The sequence below is a fragment of the Capra hircus genome, chromosome 2, assembly GCF_001704415.2.
Source record: "Capra hircus breed San Clemente chromosome 2, ASM170441v1, whole genome shotgun sequence".
Classification (NCBI taxonomy): Eukaryota; Metazoa; Chordata; class Mammalia; order Artiodactyla; family Bovidae; genus Capra; species Capra hircus.
Window position 1 is genome coordinate 118,219,140 of NC_030809.1, and position 19,265 is coordinate 118,238,404.

The following is a 19,265-nucleotide window of genomic DNA, read 5'->3' on the forward strand; positions in this document are numbered from 1 at the left end:
AGGGAAATGCACGCACATGAGTAATGAAGGCCAAACAAGTTAAAAATTTCATTTTAAATAATAGTCATATATTCTTCAAAATAAATAATAGACTATACTACTACTAGAATCAACTGTATGGAAATAAGAGACTTCAGTGTTTATGTTGGCAAATGATGAGGTCATTTAAATACTAAGATACTTCTCTTTGCTCATTATTTTGTTCCCTGTATTACGTGAAGATCAAATGAATAATGAAAACAATAAACTCCTTCAAACATTTCAATATTAAGTCTTTGGTACACTACATTTCTTCTTCTTAAGATATGATGGATACATTTTCAGATTAAGTTGCAGGAAATTTAAAGCTGAATTTTATATTCAATTGCAAATTTATTAGCATAGATTTCCACATATAACCAGCTTTCTTCAAAAATTACCCTTTTTCTTTTATCTTTTAGTGACTTAATTATTACGCCTTTTTATTGAAAGTTGTTTCAGATCCTTGGTAGAAAAATATGTTCTGTGTGTGTAAAAATTCCACAGCATTTTCCCTATTTCACCAGCACTGTAAGTGAATCAAACCAGAATATCATATATATATCTTCCATCCACTTGGGTCACATAACTCTGTTTCTCAATAAGACTTTGTGTGAAAACACCTCCAAGCACACTATGAAGGCTCTATAACAAAAGACCCTACCTCTGAGGGTGGGGTAAGTATATTCTATTCTCTCTTGGCTTCATAGACCTATCAGACAAATCACAGAAAACTCCATTATTCAACCATGAAAATACCTGTATCCTGTGGTTAGAGGAACACCGGACTTTTTCCAGTAGACATGGGGCTTCGGGTTGCCACCAACCTGGCATTCAAATACAATGCTCGCACCTTCCACCAGTTTCTGGACCACTGGTTTTGTAATAAAGAAAGGAGCGGCAGGTTCTCCCGGCCCTGCTGGTTCCTCTGGGATGCTAGTTTCAGTCATTACCACATCTCTTGATTCGACGAAGCTGGAAAGAGAATGCCCCTCATGTGAGCTTCTGGACTGCCATTTGCCAGTACGAAAGGGACTAACCAAGCAAAACTGTACTACAGTGAAAAATCATTAGCAAAAGAAGGTGTTACCGTTTCTCTTCTGTGGTAATTTTCTCAGCCACAGCTGTTGTTTCCTTTTCAAATTCTTCCGACACTAGAAGAAGACAGACGTTTCTCTGGTTAAAGTCAGGTGTTTAGTTCGCTTCACTACTGACCTCTCCTTAGCATGCCAGTTAAGTTGACCCCATAATTAACCCCTTGATTCTAAAAGGGGACTCCATTACCAGGTATGTAGAAAGAAGTGTCAGGTGGCAGTGAGGAGTGTGTGGGAGGTCCATGGGGGTGTGACCACTGACCTTGCACAGCTAGATAGCAGGATGTGCTGACGGTCCCAGCCTCATTCACAGCAGTGCAAGTGAACCGCCCGCTGTCTTCTGCAAAGGCTTCACGAATCAGAAGGCGAGCAATTCCGCTCTGGAAGGTTATCTGGAAATCAATGGAACTTTCTATCTGGTAGTCTTCCCTGTACCATGTCACTTTGGGGGATGGGTATCCAGAGATGTGGCACTCTAAGGTGACAGATTCACCTTCAATAACAGTCACGTTCTTTAAGCCCTAAAGAAAGAAGAAACAGGAAGTATTGATACGTGTGCAGATGCATCAATCATCTCTATATGCTGTACCAAATGTGGGCGTTTGACCTTGTGCATTCGAACTGTCATAAAATGCTTTCTTAACATCAAGACTGTGAAACTATCTGTCAAGAAACTCCTTTGGAAATTGGAATACTCCCAATTTGAAATAAATGTAAGGTGTTTCCAACTTCATAAGGTGGAACTGTACTGATGTCACATAATAGGGCACCCCTGTACCCTCTGTTGTTTGCATATATTCAAATCCTAACAAAGCTTGAAAGCTCAGCAGCGAACATTGCCTCTTCAGCAAAACGTCCCATGCTATCCTCAACTGGAAGTAATCAAACTTTCCTTTGCACCCTCCCTCTACTGAAGTGCTTATCACCTTTTATATTCTATTATGCTTATTTACATACATTTTTTCAGATAGTAAGACAGATTTCAAAGAGGGCTAGACTAGTCTTGCAATCATGCCTTACACATAACAGAAACTCATCGAATCTGCTGGCTATGTGACTGAGGCTGTCACACAGAATTCCCCCTCTCCGTGCCTAATAGTAGATGGTCTTAAAAAAATACTTGCAGATGCACTCATGGAATTTTCAAGTTTGAGAAGCTGATGTTTGCATGTATGAACATTATTTGACTAGATATGCATGTGATCCAACACTATCAACTTTACTCACCGAGACTAAAGTGGGTGGAGTAACAGGGATTTCAACAGGTGCAGGTACTCTTGCTGTTTCTGTTATCTACAATTTTGACAAAGGATGTTACAAAATGCTCAGGAAATTAGGGGAAGTTTCAAACTCTTAGCACATGCAAAATTATAAAAATAATTCGAGAAGAGGTCTGACCCACACCATGCTCGATAAAATGAAGTCTGAGCAATGGAGAAAGGCAGGACAACGGATTGGCCTAGTGCCTGGTCCTGCTCCCCGGGAATGGATTAAGAGACAGCAGGGGCTCCAGTGACCACCAACCTTGGTTTCACGCTCACGCAGTGCTTCGAAGCGCTCTTCACGGACTGCAACACCAGTGATGCTCACCCCAACCTCCTTCTTCACCTCAATGCCAGCTTGACTCTTAAAAGTCTCTGGTGTGTCCGCAAAGGGGAACTGGGGTGAAGGAGTGGGCTCCGCTCTCACTCTAGCCTCAGCAGGCTTCACAGTAGGTGCCTTCACAGATTTGGTGACCTTCTGAGCAGAAGGTGTGGCTGACAACTCTTTTTGTAATGTGGCAATAGCGGTACCGGCTATTGATGCCTAAATAAAAACAGAGTCAGAAAACAGTCACTAAACTGCCATCCCAGTCGCCTCCCAGAAGTCCTTCACCACCAGCACTCTCGTGGCAAGTCTGAGTCAATTTTCTATGTGGTTCCCTTTTTAATGTTCTCATTATCACTTTTATAGTTAATGAAAAGTCAGAGATAAGCCAGTTATAAAGCTCACTGTCATTCCTGCCAGCTTCTAAAATACATTTGAAAGTCTTCCTAATAGAGTTGTATTTAGAACTTATTTTATGCTCTTATCATAAAGGGACTGAAGGTCTTCTAAAACTTGGTCATGAATTTTCACTTAAATCATGCCAAGGAAACTGTGTTTGAAAATGCAACAGTGGGAAATTCAAAAATAATAACAATTTTAACTACTTGGTTAATTCCTAAGAACTACTTTAAAATAGAACATTTAGGCTTCGGCCACAAATCTGTATGAGAGGTGAAAGTGAAAAAGCTTAGAAGAATATTTTACGAGTTTCCTTGCTCTTTTTATTCTGTTGCTGTCTGGGTATTTGAGATTATCCCAAATGCAGGTATTAAATATACCTTATAATTCTCTGAAGCATATAGTTTGGATTCTATGACTCGGGTGTGTAACATAAGAATGTGTGCCTGCTAAGTCACTTCAGTCATGTTTGATTCTTTGTGACCCCATGGACTGTAGCCCACCAGACTCCTCTGTTCATGGGATTCACCAGGCCAGAATACTGGAGTGGGTTGCCATGCCCTCCTCCAGGGGATCTTCCCAACGCAGGGATTGAATCCCTGTCTCTTATGTCTCCTGCGTTGGCAGGTGGGTTTTTACCCCTAGCGCCGCTTGGGAAACCTTAAAGTAAGAACAGTTGTGACTAATACTGAGGATTATTAGATCTGATCAACTTACTAAGGTTTTCACTTGTACTAACTTGTTCCTGATGACAGAGCTAATAAGGGGCAAAGTTAGGGTGCTAATCCAGGCCTGTGTGATCCCACAGTCCAGCCCAACCAACACACAGTAACATGTCTCCATCTTGTTATCCTGAGTATATAAACACATGACTTCTCAGTGTCTGTCTTTGGTATCGGTATCAATTCTCATTTATGTCATTCTGAAATATCTCACAGCATAAGGAAAACTGAACTGAACCTTTTACAGAATGCGAAACAGAGAGAAGCCAGTATGGATTTGTGTCTTCTCAGAGGTGTCAGAAAACTATCTGATAGTCTAGGCTCTCTCTGCTGGGCAAGTTCCAGTAATTGAATTTTAGGGGCTTCTGAGTCTACATGAGTCTACAGACATTGCCAAAAACTAGCCTGTATTGCCTTCACCAAAAATGCTCCATATCACACAACCTACTTTCTTCCTTTAAGCCTAACATTTCTTTGTCATGCTCTTTAAATTCTTACCTCATATCCATGTTCTGTCTTAGGAACAGAAATTTTTGAAACAGTAAAGTGAGGGCTTGCTGTGCGGGGGCGTTTATCCACATGGACTAACCTTTCGCTTGTTAGATCTGTAGTTTTCTTGATCTGCATGGAAATGGAACTCAGTGAAACCCTTGCTCACCAGATGACCACAGCAGTTATGTTTGCTTTCCCAGAAACAGGCAGTGGGTCCAAACTCACCTGTGTTGATATGTGCATTCCCATTTGATCAGTAGTTGTGATATGAGTCTCAGAAGGAGCATGAATCACTACAGGTTTGACTGCTTTAGGGACAACGTGGGGCTCTGAGGCTGGACGTGGGGGCTGCTCAGCTACCTTTGCGGCGGAAATGTGCTCCTTATATCCATACTCCAAAGTGGTCTTCTGAGCGTATGATTCTTCAACATGCCCGGGTTCTCTGGGCTCTCGAACTCGGGCCTGGTCGACTGCAGCAACCACTGTCGCTACAGCTTCCGCCTTTTTCCCAACGCCCACCTGCAGACAAGGTTCCAGAATTAACACTCGGTAATGTCAAAGTCAGGTTGGGACTTTTCCTCCTGGGATAGTCACTGAGAAAAGACAAATGCCTATAAGGCGTGATGGACAGATGGTGCCCATGTTACACAACTATGTCAATATCTCCAGAAATGTGACTTAGAATTGCATTTAGGAACTTAATGTTTCACTGATCGTTACAATGTGTAGACGTCTAGTTAGATACACTCTATGAAGCCTGGCTTACTTAGACATTAAATCACACAAACACAACACAGGACAACACAATATGGTAAAGAAGTTTTGAGTTTGTCCAGTATTTTGTCCATGGCAGACAGACAGCACTTGCGAAGGCAGAACTTTGGGGCTAATCATCCAGTCTGGTGTAGGTGCAATGACAGTGATGGCAAAAATGTCCTCAAATATGGTCACAGTCCCATCCAGAAAACATCAGCCGCTGCAGCATTGTCTACCCACATGCAAATCGGAGATAACAAGAAAGCTTGTGAACACACAGGGAACATGGTACTTTGCTTATGATTCCCTAGGGATAAGAAATTTTTAATTTATTAGAAAACACCTTTCTGAAAACACATGAATGAAGATGCTGTGATGCAAATCAAAGTGTTATCCTATTTGGATTCAAGAAAACAACCTTTCGCAGCCAAGTTCAATTTACTGTCATTACCACTGAAAGTTAAAGTGAAGAAGGAAAACGAAATGTTGTTTTCTCATTTCCATGAATATGATTATCATAAATGGGAACACAGTTTGCAAAGGAGTTTCTCTTTTATAGAAAGCAAGCCAGTTGATATGGCTCATATATTATGATTTTGTGCCATTCTTGGAAACAGCATATTGCAAACATCACATCACCATGTCCATCAGTGCTGTTTAAAAGAATGCTGGAATATTTTATTAATGTCCAGTTTTCTGCTGCTGTGAGTAGAACCTAGATTGCATCTGAAATGTTTTTCAAGTGTACTGCCTCTATATATCTGTTCAATTGGTAAATGATCTGAACCATTTAATACATAAATGAGGTATTTTTGAGATGAAATTGGGCCTTTCGTGATCACAGGGTTCATCCAGCTCTCCATCCAGGAAGCCACAAACAACCTAATCTGCCTTGAAGAAGGATAGATACCATTTTCACTTTAGATTGCATCTTAAATTGTAAGATACATGTGAGGATTAGGTGGTTTAAGTTAATTCATCTGGTTGTTTCCTTTTTTAAACCACATGGGCCATAAGTTGACTTTAATTTTAGAGATGTTTTAAAATGTCACCATCTTCAACAGATTTATATTTGTTTATACAAATAAATAACTTTGCCTGTAAAATGATTACATTTACATTATATCTCATTTGAATCTTTCAGCTAGTCTATGAAATAAATTGTTCTATTTTAATAATGAGAAACCTTAGTTTCAAAGAAACCATCACTCACCAATTGACACAGATGAATGTCATTCTTAATTTATGTTGATGTATGGCAAAACCAATACAATATTGTAAAGTAATTAGTCTCCAATTAAAATAAATTTAAATTAAAAGTAAATAAATAAAATAAAACTTATGCAAAAAAAGAATCTTAACTATGGTAAGATATTTTAAATTGGGGAAGCATTTATATGTTTTTTCCTGAGTTAGCATCTATCAACTCTATATACATATGCTGGTGGACATTTTCAATTTAAAACTTATGGAAAAAAAGAATCTTAACTATGGTAAGATATTTTAAATTAAGGAAGCATTTATATGTTTTTTCCTGAGTTAACACATATCAACTCTATATACATATGCTGGTGGACCCATACCCTCATTTTGGTGGACAATCACAAATGAGTTTTCTAGGCTGATAGCCGCTTTTATTTATTTCTTTCTGACTCTAATATCCCTCATATTTTTCTAAACTAGATAATCAGGAAGATTTGGACTAGAATTGGAGAGCTCAATTCCTACCAATTTAAGCTGAGAATAATTAGAAAAGTGTTATTTAATCTGACTTTTCACAACTAGAAATGCTGTTCCACTGAAAGTACTGGACTGAATCTAATTGTCTCTAATGTTGTGTTGATCAGTCAAGCAATTAAATGGAACAGCAGGAGCACAGTGACTCATGATGGATGAAAAGTTAGGAGAACTGGTGATGAAATGGGATGAAACAATGCTTTTCACCTCCACTGCATCAGTTTTCATCTCCTTATGAGAAAGATGCATTTGTTCCTATTTAATAGCAAATCCTTTTCTAGTTCTTGGCAGTGTGGCTGATGCAGGAGACTTTGCACTAGTAACTATTATTTTGGGTGTAGACATTTTCTTAGCGTCCATTCTTAGGTAATTTTAAATAACACAAATAAGATAGTCAAATTTGTGGGATTCAGAACAAACAAAATAATGAGATTATGTTACATACTGGAATTTCTGATGTCAATGAGACTTTGAAAAGGTTGATATGCCATTCAAGATTAGACTTGAGTGTGGAGTAAAAGTCACTCAGTCATGGATGACTCTTTGTGACCCCATGGACTATACATACAGTCCATGGAATTTTCCCGGCCAGAATACTGGAGTCAGTAGTCTTTCCCTTCTCCAGAGGATCTTCCAAACCCAGGGACTGAACCCAGGTCTCCCACATTGCAGGGCAGATTCTTTACCAGCTGAGCCACCCGGAAAGCCCAAGAATACTGGAGTGGGTAGCCTATTCCCTTTCCAGCAGATCTTCCCAACCCAGGAATCAAACTGGGGTCTCCTGCACTATAGGCAGATTCTTTACTGACTGAGCTATGAGGGAAGCCCAATATTAGACTTCGGTAATGTTTAACAGCTGATCCTAAATCGTGTCTTAGGAATAAACCCAAAGATGTAGACGTAGAGAACAGGACTGAGGGAAATACAGAAAGGAATGTTATGATACTAAAGAGACTGAAAAATTTTAGTTGCTAACATCCAGTTACTGTATTAGCAATGAAGAATAAAATTAGGTGAATAGTTTACTCAGTACCCAAGGCATAGATTCATAGGAAGTGGGTTAATTCATGGCAATTTCATAGCCACAAATAGATGCTACAAACAACATTTTCATAGTTTGTGTGTATTTATTCTGGTTGGATAATTGCTTCTCAAGATTTTAATATTGCATCTTGTTCAGTGTTAGTGAGAGTGACTATAGCAGGCACTATGATTTCCTCAGCTTCTTTTCTCATCTGATATTTGCAGAGAGAAAAAAGATAAAGTTTCACATAATGAAAATTATAGGTTATTTCTTAAAATAACCCCATACTATACAACATAAGATACCAAACTTATGAACCCCTCAAAATCTTTATCTTCTTGACAGTAAAAGTCATTATTTACACATATATATATATTTTAAATGTCCATGGCATTTCTTAAAATTAGCCTGCATGCAATTTCTTTTATTCCCCATTTCCCATGATTTCATGTTTTATTGTGGTAAGTACACTTAACGTAATGTCTACTCTTTAAACGCACAATATAGTATTGTTAACTCTAGGCGTGATGTTGTTCAATAGATCTCTAGAACTTACTCAACTTGCGTAACTGAAACTTCATACCCATAAAATCAAGAAATTAACACATTTAAAAGTGAAAAAAATATATGCATAAATTGACTACCTTAATGAAACCCCTGCTTTTAGTTTTGAATGATCCATGTGTACAAGTCTAAAGATAAAAATACTATAATTTTATACAGCCTGCATGCAATTTCCATCATCAACTTCTGGAGAATTCTAGACATTAATAATAAAAAATGGAAAATAATAGTAAAGCTGTCAGTGAGGAAAGGATTATGTAGTAATATTAACAATAATAAATACTTTGTTATTTAATTTTCCAGTTGTATAACTAAAAATAAATTAGGTTAATAAGAGTCTCATAAGAAATTCTCAGACTTGGTATTAAAGTATTATAATAGAGGATTTCACATGAGATTTAGTATCAGTGTATTATAATAGGGGATTTCACACTGGAATAGCAATAGTCACCTTTTCATGAGTAACTTGGGTTTGTTCTTGTCTAGTAGCCATTTCTTCTCTAGTTCTCAGTATTGTTTCTTGTTCTTTGGCTTTAGCAGTTGCAACTGCTATTGTAGACAAGGCAGTTTTCTCAGCTTCCTTTCTCATCTGATTATCACAGTAAAATCAAGTTTAAATTGCACAGGGCTTTGGACGAATATGGAATGACCCTTCCCCCCTCTTAGTGGGGATCCAAGACGAAGTTATTCAGGGTTAACTACACAAGAGAAGTTAACTTTCACTGGGGCAGTGTGTGCACACACTGACTGGGAATCACAAGCCTTAGAAATGTTAACTAGAAAAAAAAAAATCTCCAGATGATTCCATATATTGCTTTCTAGAAATCAGGCTAATCTTCATGCAAAGGATAATGGTGAATAAAATGAATTACAGATGTTACAGATGAATGAAAATCAAAGGTGCAGATAATGAGAAAAAGTCATACATTCACCATGTGGTTTTTAGTTGGGGATTCAAAAAGGAAAATACAGATTAATAATTCATAACACATCGCAGTTAATGGTTTACTCGGAATTAGTTTAAAGATAAACTTTTCCCATCTTGAATATCTGTATTCACCTTTTCGTGAGTTACTTGAACTTGCTCTCTTTTGGTAGTGATGCCTTCTCTAGTTCTTGACACTACATCTTGTTCTTTGACTTTGGGTGTGGCAACTATGACTTTAGGTACCACTGTTTTCCTAGTTTCTTTCAATATCTGGTCATATGATTAAAAAAAAAAAGGTGAGAAAATGGTCATTAAATTTCATTCAGCTCTAATTAAAAAAAAAGGTAAGTCAGAGTTGAGAAAGTAAGAACATTTCTTCCTACTCAAGGACATTTTGTCATTTGAGTTGCTTTGATCATCAATATTGTTTCATTAGTAGCAATATCAAAGTAAGTTCAGTCTAAAACAAAAAAATGTGATGAGCAATAAAAGGATGCATTTTCCACATTATTCTCATAATTTATGGGAAATGCAAATAGAGCTATCAATAACACATAACTTTGCATTATATCAATTGACTTGTACACTGGAATCCTCAATAGAAACATGTTAAATATTAAAGTGAATTATAGTATTATATTAGTAATAATCCAAAGGAAATACGAAAGTTAGGAATGAAAAGTGGTGGTGAAAGCTGGACAGATAGCAAAAGGTTCTTGAGAGATCGTGAAGCTTCCTGTGTGAGTTATAAGAAGAGAAGAAGGTGAAAAAGTGATCATTTTAAGACCCAGGATGAAAATGTAGGTGGCTTGTAGATGGAATGAAACAAGAGTGAATTTCACACCAGCAAGAACTGTCACCTTTTCATGAGTTATGTGCATTTGATCTTGTTGTGTGACAATTTCTTCTTGGGCTCCCAGAATTGTTTCTAGTTGTATGGGCTTGGCAGTTTCAACTACCACCGTGGACACAGCAGCTGTCTCAGCTTTCTGTATTATCTGATTTTCAGAGTAAAGTAAAGGTTTGAGTTTCAAAAGGCACAGGAGAAATCGCGAGTTAACTGTGTAACATTCAGGAGGATATAGAATGCTTAGTGGTGAGAGAGGAAATACCACAGTTCTGTTTTAAGGGCCTACATTTGTGTTTAACACCCAGAAATGGACTTCTTTTCTGCCTACCTGCCCCTTAGTAAATTGTTTTAAAAACTGAAAAGTCCTCATCTTTGAGATATATTGACACATTAGGGAACTTAGTGAGTACTCACTGGCAAATGGCTAAACAGCTATGGTTATTGAACTTGTCAGTTATCAGCCTTGCAATGGCAACAAGGGTTTCTATGCTCTTGATTATGCAACTTAGGTTCTTGTGCATTCAAACTCTCCCACTCACTTTAAGGAGAGAAAAGTTCATCCAATGGCCTCTGACCAGCTTTGAAGTCTGAGTTGCACCTTTTAAAAAAGTAGTTCTGAGATCAACAAAGAGCTTGAGATTAAGAGAGGCTGGCCAAGTTGGAACAACCTCAATGTCACTGAAATCTACTTGAACATGAAAGAATCTACTTGAACAAGAAAGGGCCTCTTCCTAGACCCTTTAAAGCTTGATTCAATACATGGGAGAGAAGTTGATTTTGGTGACACTGAGGTTGTTCCAACTTGGCTCTATGGCATAAAACCAGCAAACACTTCTAGGCCACTGTTGATCAACCAGGAATTCACTTTTTTTCACAAGTACTGGTTTTCCCTAATGTTGAAATTCCTCACTTTCACTTGATATTTAGTTGAAGTGTTCATGACTAGTGTATGTGTGTATGGGGGCGGGGGCGGACATACACGTGTATCTTATACTATGTAAAGTTTGTGTGTTACAGTTTAAGCTATGCATGGAAAAACTGATTGTACCAGTGGGTAACTAGGCTGGAGTGATCACTATCTTCTAGTTAAGTGTGCTCTAGAAATGTCATTGACGTGCCCCAAACTATTCTAGTCAATAATCTTCTTGAAACTGATCAGTTGAGTGGAAAATTATGCAATGAGAGCAGAATTTCTATCATGAAAGAATTTCAATACTAGACATAGAGAAACAACAGAAAGAAAATACACACAGAAGACTCCTCCACTTGGAGGTTTTGGTTAGAGGGAACATGTAGCTGTCTGAGATGTGATATTTCTCAACAGATTACAAGGCATTTACAAAACTGGACTTACTGTTTCTTGAGTTATTTGTTTTTGTTCTTGTTTTGCAGTAATTTCTCCCGTTATTCTAGTTTCTTTTTCTTTGGCTTTAGCTGCGGAAATTACTACTTTAGGTACAAATGCTTTTTCAGTTTCTTTTCTTATCTGAAATCAACAATAAAAACAAACCTTATTGTCTGCTGATCTCTAATGAAAGGTGACATAATGTTTAACAAATGTAACAAAATAGGAAATCAAAGAAGTCCTTTTCCAGAGAGTCCACTAAATAAAATGATCTCGTTTTCATTAATAGTGCCATGCTCTTTGTCTAAACCATAAGTTATGCTGCTTAGAGAAAAAGAAATGGATTCAACACCCTTTGCTTTGAATCAGAGAGTGTAGTCTTCTTTAAAAAGACTTCCAATTTTTATAAATGCATATACGGCAGTATTATTCTGTGCCACTCTGTCATCTAAAGGAAATCCTAAAGTACAGGCTATCAGAAGACTTTACAAGTAATACTGATTCTTTAATTTTATAAATGAAAACTCAAACACAGATGATTTGTAATCCATATTTATACAATATTTTTGCATTTGCTTTGAAAAACATCCTAAATATTATGAAGGTTTGGAATATCAAGACTTAACCTTTCTAAAACTGAGACATGGGGAAAACATTTTTGTCCATATCCTAGATAAAATGTTTTCCAAACCCTTGTGAGTTAAGTTGCTTCAGTCGTGTCCAGCGTTTTGCAACTCTATGGACTATAGCCTGCCAGGTTCCTCTGTCCGTGGGATTTTCCAGGCAAGAATACTGAAGTGTGTTGCCATTTCCTTCTCCAGGGGATCTTCCTGACCCAGGGATCAAACACATATCTCTTAAGCCTCCTGCACTGGCAAGCGGGTTCTTTACCATTAGTGCCACCTGGGAAGCCCAGAAAATACTGTGTTTGGATCTGGACAGCTAAGGTGTATGAGAGGGGAAGGTACTGGGGGAGGGGCAGTTTTCCCCATTTTCCTCTTTGTCATTCTCAGCATCATCACTGAAATTCAGGATCTCAGCGTTAAAAGAGGCTTGGAAGTCATCTTCCCAAACCAGCCAACTGACAACTGGCAGCGCTGGCCAACAGCCCCATCAGGTGGTCTTAGCTAATCTGCTCCTGAATGCCTCCAATCACGAGGCTGTCTTCTTCACTTTTTTTCTGGTCATTTGACCTGAGAGGGCCAGATTCTCCACCTCATTTCAAATCCATGCTCAAATGTTTTTCCAAAAACTCAGGAAGCACTTGTGAAGCTATTTTCAAAAGCACGGTGGGTTCGATGTCCTTTACTGCTCTTCCCAGTTCTTGCCTCAGCATCTACTCCTCCCTCATAGTCTCAGAGGTGGTCGCTGCATCTCCATGTCAGTGTAGAAGAGACCCCTGTTTCTACTTCCAGTGTGTGTTCCCAGAGCCCCCTTTAGTCTACACAAGGGAAGTATCTGGGGACTCTAAGAGACTTTGGTATCTAGTACCCAGGGACACAAAACAACACCTTTCCTTGTAAACAGCACTATCTGGGTTGACACTGATAACAGCAACAACAATTTCATATCAAAAACCATTTTCACCTGTTCATGAGTTACGTGCACCTGCTCTTGTTTTGTCGTAATTACTTCTCTGGTTCTGGCTTTTAATTCTTCTTCTTTGGCTTTATCGGCGGCCACTACCACCTTAGTTACAGCAGTCTTCTCTGCCTCCTTTCTTATCTGATTTTCATAGGGGAGACAAAAGTAACACTGTAATGTGCTTTATATAAAAAGGTACAAAGATAAATCAGGATAAAGACATAAATGTCACACAGAAGAGGATAAGGAGGAAAGCTAGAGTGATTTTAAACTATAACAGAAAATCTATTCAAATACGAGGTGGGAAATTATCTTGGATTTATAACACCTTCCAGCTATGAATCAAATGTCACATAGGTCTTGAGGAAAGTAAAAGCAAAGCTCTTTAGGGAAAGCTTAGAGAAATGTAATGGCAGCCCTCAAATCATGGTTTCCCGGCCTGGATCCTGGAAAGACTGAGCTCTGGATGGGCCGTTTTGGAACTACAGCTCCAGGTGTGTGCTTGTTTGCTCAGCTTAACTTCTCAGCCACCCTTTACTTGTCTTAACTCAGGATTGCTCCTTGTCTGACCTCCTGAGAGGTACCTCTTACCTGCCGAGCTGCCTGACAGAGACCGGACACAGTGTGTTCATACCCTGAACACCTCTGGTCTCAGACCACCAGGTCAGAATGTCCTAAAAGTCTGGGCCATGGAGGGCTCAGCCCTCAAAACCATCTGAACCCTGGTTCAACCCGGGAAGTCTGCACACAGCTCAGTCTGCACGGCCCCACGCCCACCTGTTCGTGAGCAGGTTGGATGTGCACGGCAGTCGTGGTTGTCCTCTGAGCAGTCTGCTCTACAGCGCTGATAACTGGTTCTCTCACTCTGGCCATATCAACAGCAGCGACAACGGTGGCAACAGCTGCGCTCTTGTCAGTTTCTTGTTTCACCTGGATTGGCAATGAGCAAGCATATTACTTTCCGAAATGACATGCCCAGTAGAAAATGCAAAACACAGTGGAAACGAAGTCATCAAGAGTAAAACAGACATGTGCATAAGCATCTATTACCGCTAAGAGAGATATGGTATGTACTGCTAAAATCTACATTTATAAACATCTCACAGAGCACAGCTTTTGTGGAGCTTCCCAGGTGTCCCTGGTGGTAAACTGCCCGCCTGCCAACGCAGGAGACATAAGAGAACTAGGTTCGATCCCTGGGTCGGGATGATTCCCTGGAGGAGGGCATGCTAACCCACTCCAGTATTCTTGCCTGCATAATCCCACAGAAAGAGGAGCCTGGCGGGCTACAGACCATAGGGACGCAAAAGGTCAGACACGACTGAAGCGACTTAGCATGCATGCGTGCAGAGCATTTTCATGGAGCATAAGCCAAATTCGGTTTTCACTTTCTGTTGCATTCTTATGTTCGTATGCATCTTCCTTCAACCTATACAGACTGTGTTTCATGGCAGGATTCTGGTGGGAGAAAGCAGAACAGGAAAGGAAGGAGGAAGCTCCAGCAGTACCTCTGCAGCTGCAGCGGCGACAGCTCCTGCTGCGAAGGTAGTGCTGGCGGCGGCGCCTGCAGCTCCGCTGATGGTCACTTGCTCCTGGATCCCATATCTCCCTTCCCATCTCTCCTCTGTCCTGATCTGAGTAGCACTGGTCACCGTGGTTTCTCTCATCTCAGCCTCAGATGAAGCCACGTAGCCCTCTTGCTTCCAAGGGGGAGGCACTTCGGGGCCTGGGGGCATGGTGGGTGTCTGAGCCTTCCGGACGAGTAAGGGCGACTTGACGGATCTGATGGGGGATGTGGAGATCCTCCCCGCCGGAGACACGGACCTGAAAGTCAAATGGCAGAGGTCAAAGAGTGCCAAGGCAAGGAACTACTCTTTGGGTCATTAGATTTGAATGAAGGAAGAAAAGTCTGGAAGTGTTTAAGGCAGGGTTTTAAAATCCATGGTTCTGCATTGAGCCGTGTACGGATCTTAACCTATACAGAGACAAGTAATTTACTTGAAAGTAATTTGTTTTAAATCTCAGTGAGTCTTATTCTCAACTGCTGTAACTCTGTATGAGAATCAGATCTAATCCTAAAGAATTCCCTTGCCCTGCCCTACTGTTTCATGTTTAGAAAAGTCAAGACACCAGAAGGTATTTCCCCAAAATACAGTCAAAGAGAGGGCATTGAAAATATGGTAACATAACTCTAAATTTCTCTGTGGTCCCAATTCTGGGGGGCAAGGCGATGTCAAATAGGTGTTGAAGGAAGCAAGATTTCTGTATTCAACATGCTTGTGCAACTTGAGGTTAACAGAAGGTAAACCTTTCTCATTTTCCTGTAAGACTTCCCACAGCCTTCATCATGCCCATATGCTCTGTGAATTGCAAGGCTTTCCCATTAGTCATTTTGCAGAATTCTAGGGGTATAGCTGTGCTTTGGAAACTGTTCTGGTCCAAGTGTGGTGCACTGCTGTTTTAAGTATCTTCTGTGTTTGTTTACCCTCACATCCTCATTGTATTGTACTCTGAACTTCTTTTAAATATCCTTATAGTGGATAATTTGAAACCTAAGGATTCCATAATTCCTAGGTGGCTCAGTGGTAAAGAATCCGTCTGCCAATTCAGGAGACTCTGGTTCAATCCCTGGGTTGAGAAGATCCCCTGGAAAAGGAAATGGCAACCCATTCCAGTATTCATGCCTGAGAAATCCCACAGACAGAGGAGCCTGGCTGGCTACAGTCCATGGGGTCGCATAGAGTCGGACATGACTTAGTGACTAAAATAAGGATTATGTAGTTTTTGGTTAAACTGACAGTTTCTTCCAAAACAGTTTTCATCATTTTTTCTTTGTGTTCAAAATGCAACAGCATCAGCTCAAGAATCTGGGTACTGAATAAAGCTATCTACAGTCAAGAAAAAAAAAAAGACAGCTTCTAATTGACAATAATAATTCCAGGAATCAGTCAACTATTTTAAGATGAAATTGTCCATAATTTAATTTTTAATTGATAGGGTTTAAATATACTTTTCCCTCTAGGTGGCAGCATTGCCTTATCATTGCATTTAATTACTTCTGCATACAGGAAAAATGTTTATAAATGTATTCTGACATTACATAGGGTATTTAACTTACATCGATCATAAATAAAACAATTATTCTAATTAAGGCTCAAGGTACAGTTGGTATCTACTCTAAATTGTAGAGTAAATTAACAGTACATTACAATATTGACCAATTTCATGAAGAAATGCTTAATCATTTTCTTGAAGAAGGGTTTCTTTGGGTGAAAATCAATTTACATTTTATAAATGGAGTTGTAATCAACAAAAGGGAGATCTAGGGGAACATGTCTCTATTTTGAAAGTGACTGCCTTTGAACATAACAAAGACCAGTTTAGAATAATGTAGCGTTTACACTAATTGAAGAAAAGCAAAGTGACATGTATTTACAATTTTCGACCTATGTCTTGTTCTTGCTGTCCTAGTAAAATGGGTCTAATTCAAATAGACTTAAAGACATGATTAGCATGACATGAATGATTAGCAGCAGGTTGCAGGTAAGCCTGTAACTGTGAAAATCAATGTAATTTGAGTCGTTATAGGAAAGTGCTTATTTCTGCTCTTACAATAAAAAAAAATCATCTGGTCACAGCGAGATATAATGCACCTTATTCAGTGAACTATGTTTGCCTTACTTTACAACAAAAATCAAGATTCAGGAAATGGTCCATCCTGGATAACTGTTATTTTCTCTAGAAATTGACATTTTAATTTCTTAATCATTTTAAAGTAAATTTGGGGGGCTAAATAATTGGAATTGCTATTAATGAATTCTCAGGACTTCTAAGACAGTCAAAGTGCTCCACAGAATCAAGGAAACTCTGTAATTCTAAATGACTCTTGGGCTTGGATTAAATATATGGTGAGGTTGTCACCTCCCTCAGAAATCACGTTTGGCCTGTCTTGCGATTTTGTGGTGTGCAAACTTGGAGTTAGCCTGAAACAGAACACTTTTAAAACTTGATAGCCAGACACATTTTTAAAACTGAGCTTTTAGGCCAAGGTTTCATATTAGTATTTATCAGTATCTTTAATTTTTAAAGTGGGCACTATAATAAAGACTGGAAAATACCTAGCATTTTCCCATATATTTGCTGGACATTGACATTGCCTCTGGTATGAAATACTTGTTATTTTACACTTTTTTCATTTGTGTTGCTTGTTTTTTCTTTAATGATTAATGGGTTGAAGTTCTTGATACATCTAGTATATTAGAGCTTTGCCATGAAATGTTGCAAATATTTCCGCCAAGGTCTACTGCTTGTATTTGCTTGTCTCTTATGGGGTCTTAGCCAGCACCAACATGCTCAGTTGTACAGGCTATGCATGGTTTCTAGACTTGTACTATTCACACTGCAGGCACTGTATGTTTGCTTTAATATTTTATGGCAGAGGCAATGACATATCTTGAGGAAGAGGCACCTATAGATTTTTTTTTTTTAACAAATGCACTATTTGGTATAGCAGTGAGTTTGCTTTTGCCATATTCAAATTTTTGTTTTTATGTATTTGAATCTGTAAATCTATTTTTAAAAGCTCTGCCCAACAAATATTTTCTCAAATTTTCTTCTCATTTTTCTTGTTTTTTAATTTTTAAAAAATTTAGCTCTGTGGTCAATATGAAACTTATTTTATAAATGGTGAGAGATACAGGTTTACATCTGTTTTCTCCCAAGTGGATAGCTGATTGGGCCAGCATTCTTCATATCACAAAATATTCTTTTCCCCACTGAACTGAAAAGTCACTTGGATTAAAAATTGAATTTCCTGGGTACCTGGATTAATTTTTGGATCCTTTGTTCCGCTTCCCCATGTATATCCTATTTATTTACCAATATCACATTTTTTGATGACAGTAATGTCACAATAAGTTTGAATATTTTTTGAATCAACTATTAACTTATTTTTCTTTTAAACTTTTTCTTGGCAGGGGAACTTTCTCTACATTAAAAAAATTTTTAATTGGTCAAGAAACACTGTTTAAAAAAAAGAACACAAACTTTCCCTTTCTACTAGTTTATCATATTAAAAAAAAATAAAAAAACTCAGCATGTTAAGCTAAATCCCCAAAATTCAAATTTGCTATGGATAGTTTACACTTGCTTATACAGTTTCTGAGTTCTGATGATACATGCTTACTTTCTAAAATACCTCCATATTAACTAAGCAAAGAAATCCAGCTTATATTCTAGATAAAATAACATAAGCACATGCAAAATATTTAGAAGGTTTTACTCACTATTAGAGCATAAGACAATGGCATCCCACTCCAGTACTCTTGCCTGGAAAATCCCATGGATGGAGGAGCCTGGAAGGCTACAGTCCATGGGGTCGCTAAGAGTCAGACACATCTGAGCGACTTCACTTTCACTTTTCACTTTCATGCATTGGAGAAGGAAATGGCAACCCACTCCAGTGTTCTTGCCTGGAGAATCCCAGGGACGGGGGAGCCTGGTGGGCTGCCGTCTATGGGGTCGCACAGAGTCAGACACGACTGAAGCGATTTAGCAGCAGCAGAGCATAAGAACATTTGTATAACTCATATTTAGAAGATACCTTCAACTAATTATCTCATTGAATCCTCACATCTTGAGATCCTTCTTACTATGATTCTCTATAATTTACAAATGACATGACTAAGACCTTCAGCAATTTAACTTCTTTAAACTTCTTTAACTTCTGGTCACCTATTTAAAAAATTAGGGGTGATACTTCTTAGAGGTTGCTATGATTATTTAAGGAGATAATATACACAGAGTGCAACTGAATGTCTGACAGAGAAACTGGTCAATATATACTAATATTTTATTATTACAACTATTCTGTAAGTCACATTTTAGCCAGTGGTCAAGAAGACTGAACACAGGGCTTCCAACCTTAAATTCTGTGCTCTTCGCATCTCACTGTGCTTTCTCTTAGCTCCGAGGGCAGATATTGAATGGCATGCAAGTAAGAATGTAGAATTAGAGCTCAGAAAGTTTTCCAATTTACCCATGGACGGTAAAGATTTGTGAAAATCATAATATCTTTTTGGTTTAACTCTTTTTATCACACACAACATTCCTTATTCCTTCCTTTTATATCTCTTCTTATCAGATTAAACCTAATTTTAAAACGCA

The 19,265-nt window shown here is 38.6% G+C and overlaps 1 protein-coding gene across 2 annotated transcripts in view; it reads right to left on the bottom strand.

The window, feature by feature from the left end:
• Positions 1–19,265, bottom strand: part of TTN (titin) — a 274,875-nt gene that overhangs the window by 247,889 nt on the left and 7,721 nt on the right. For both annotated transcript variants that reach the window (XM_018065217.1, XM_018065224.1), the window contains exons 7-19: positions 14,609–14,924; positions 13,878–14,030; positions 13,104–13,241; positions 11,526–11,657; positions 9,454–9,591; positions 8,845–8,982; positions 4,538–4,831; positions 4,319–4,441; positions 2,637–2,918; positions 2,340–2,405; positions 1,375–1,633; positions 1,109–1,172; positions 778–993 (exon numbers count right to left, since the gene is read on the bottom strand). In XM_018065217.1, the coding sequence (XP_017920706.1) occupies positions 778–993; positions 1,109–1,172; positions 1,375–1,633; positions 2,340–2,405; positions 2,637–2,918; positions 4,319–4,441; positions 4,538–4,831; positions 8,845–8,982; positions 9,454–9,591; positions 11,526–11,657; positions 13,104–13,241; positions 13,878–14,030; positions 14,609–14,924 (2,319 nt within the window). The remainder of the gene's footprint in view (positions 1–777; positions 994–1,108; positions 1,173–1,374; positions 1,634–2,339; positions 2,406–2,636; positions 2,919–4,318; positions 4,442–4,537; positions 4,832–8,844; positions 8,983–9,453; positions 9,592–11,525; positions 11,658–13,103; positions 13,242–13,877; positions 14,031–14,608; positions 14,925–19,265) is intronic.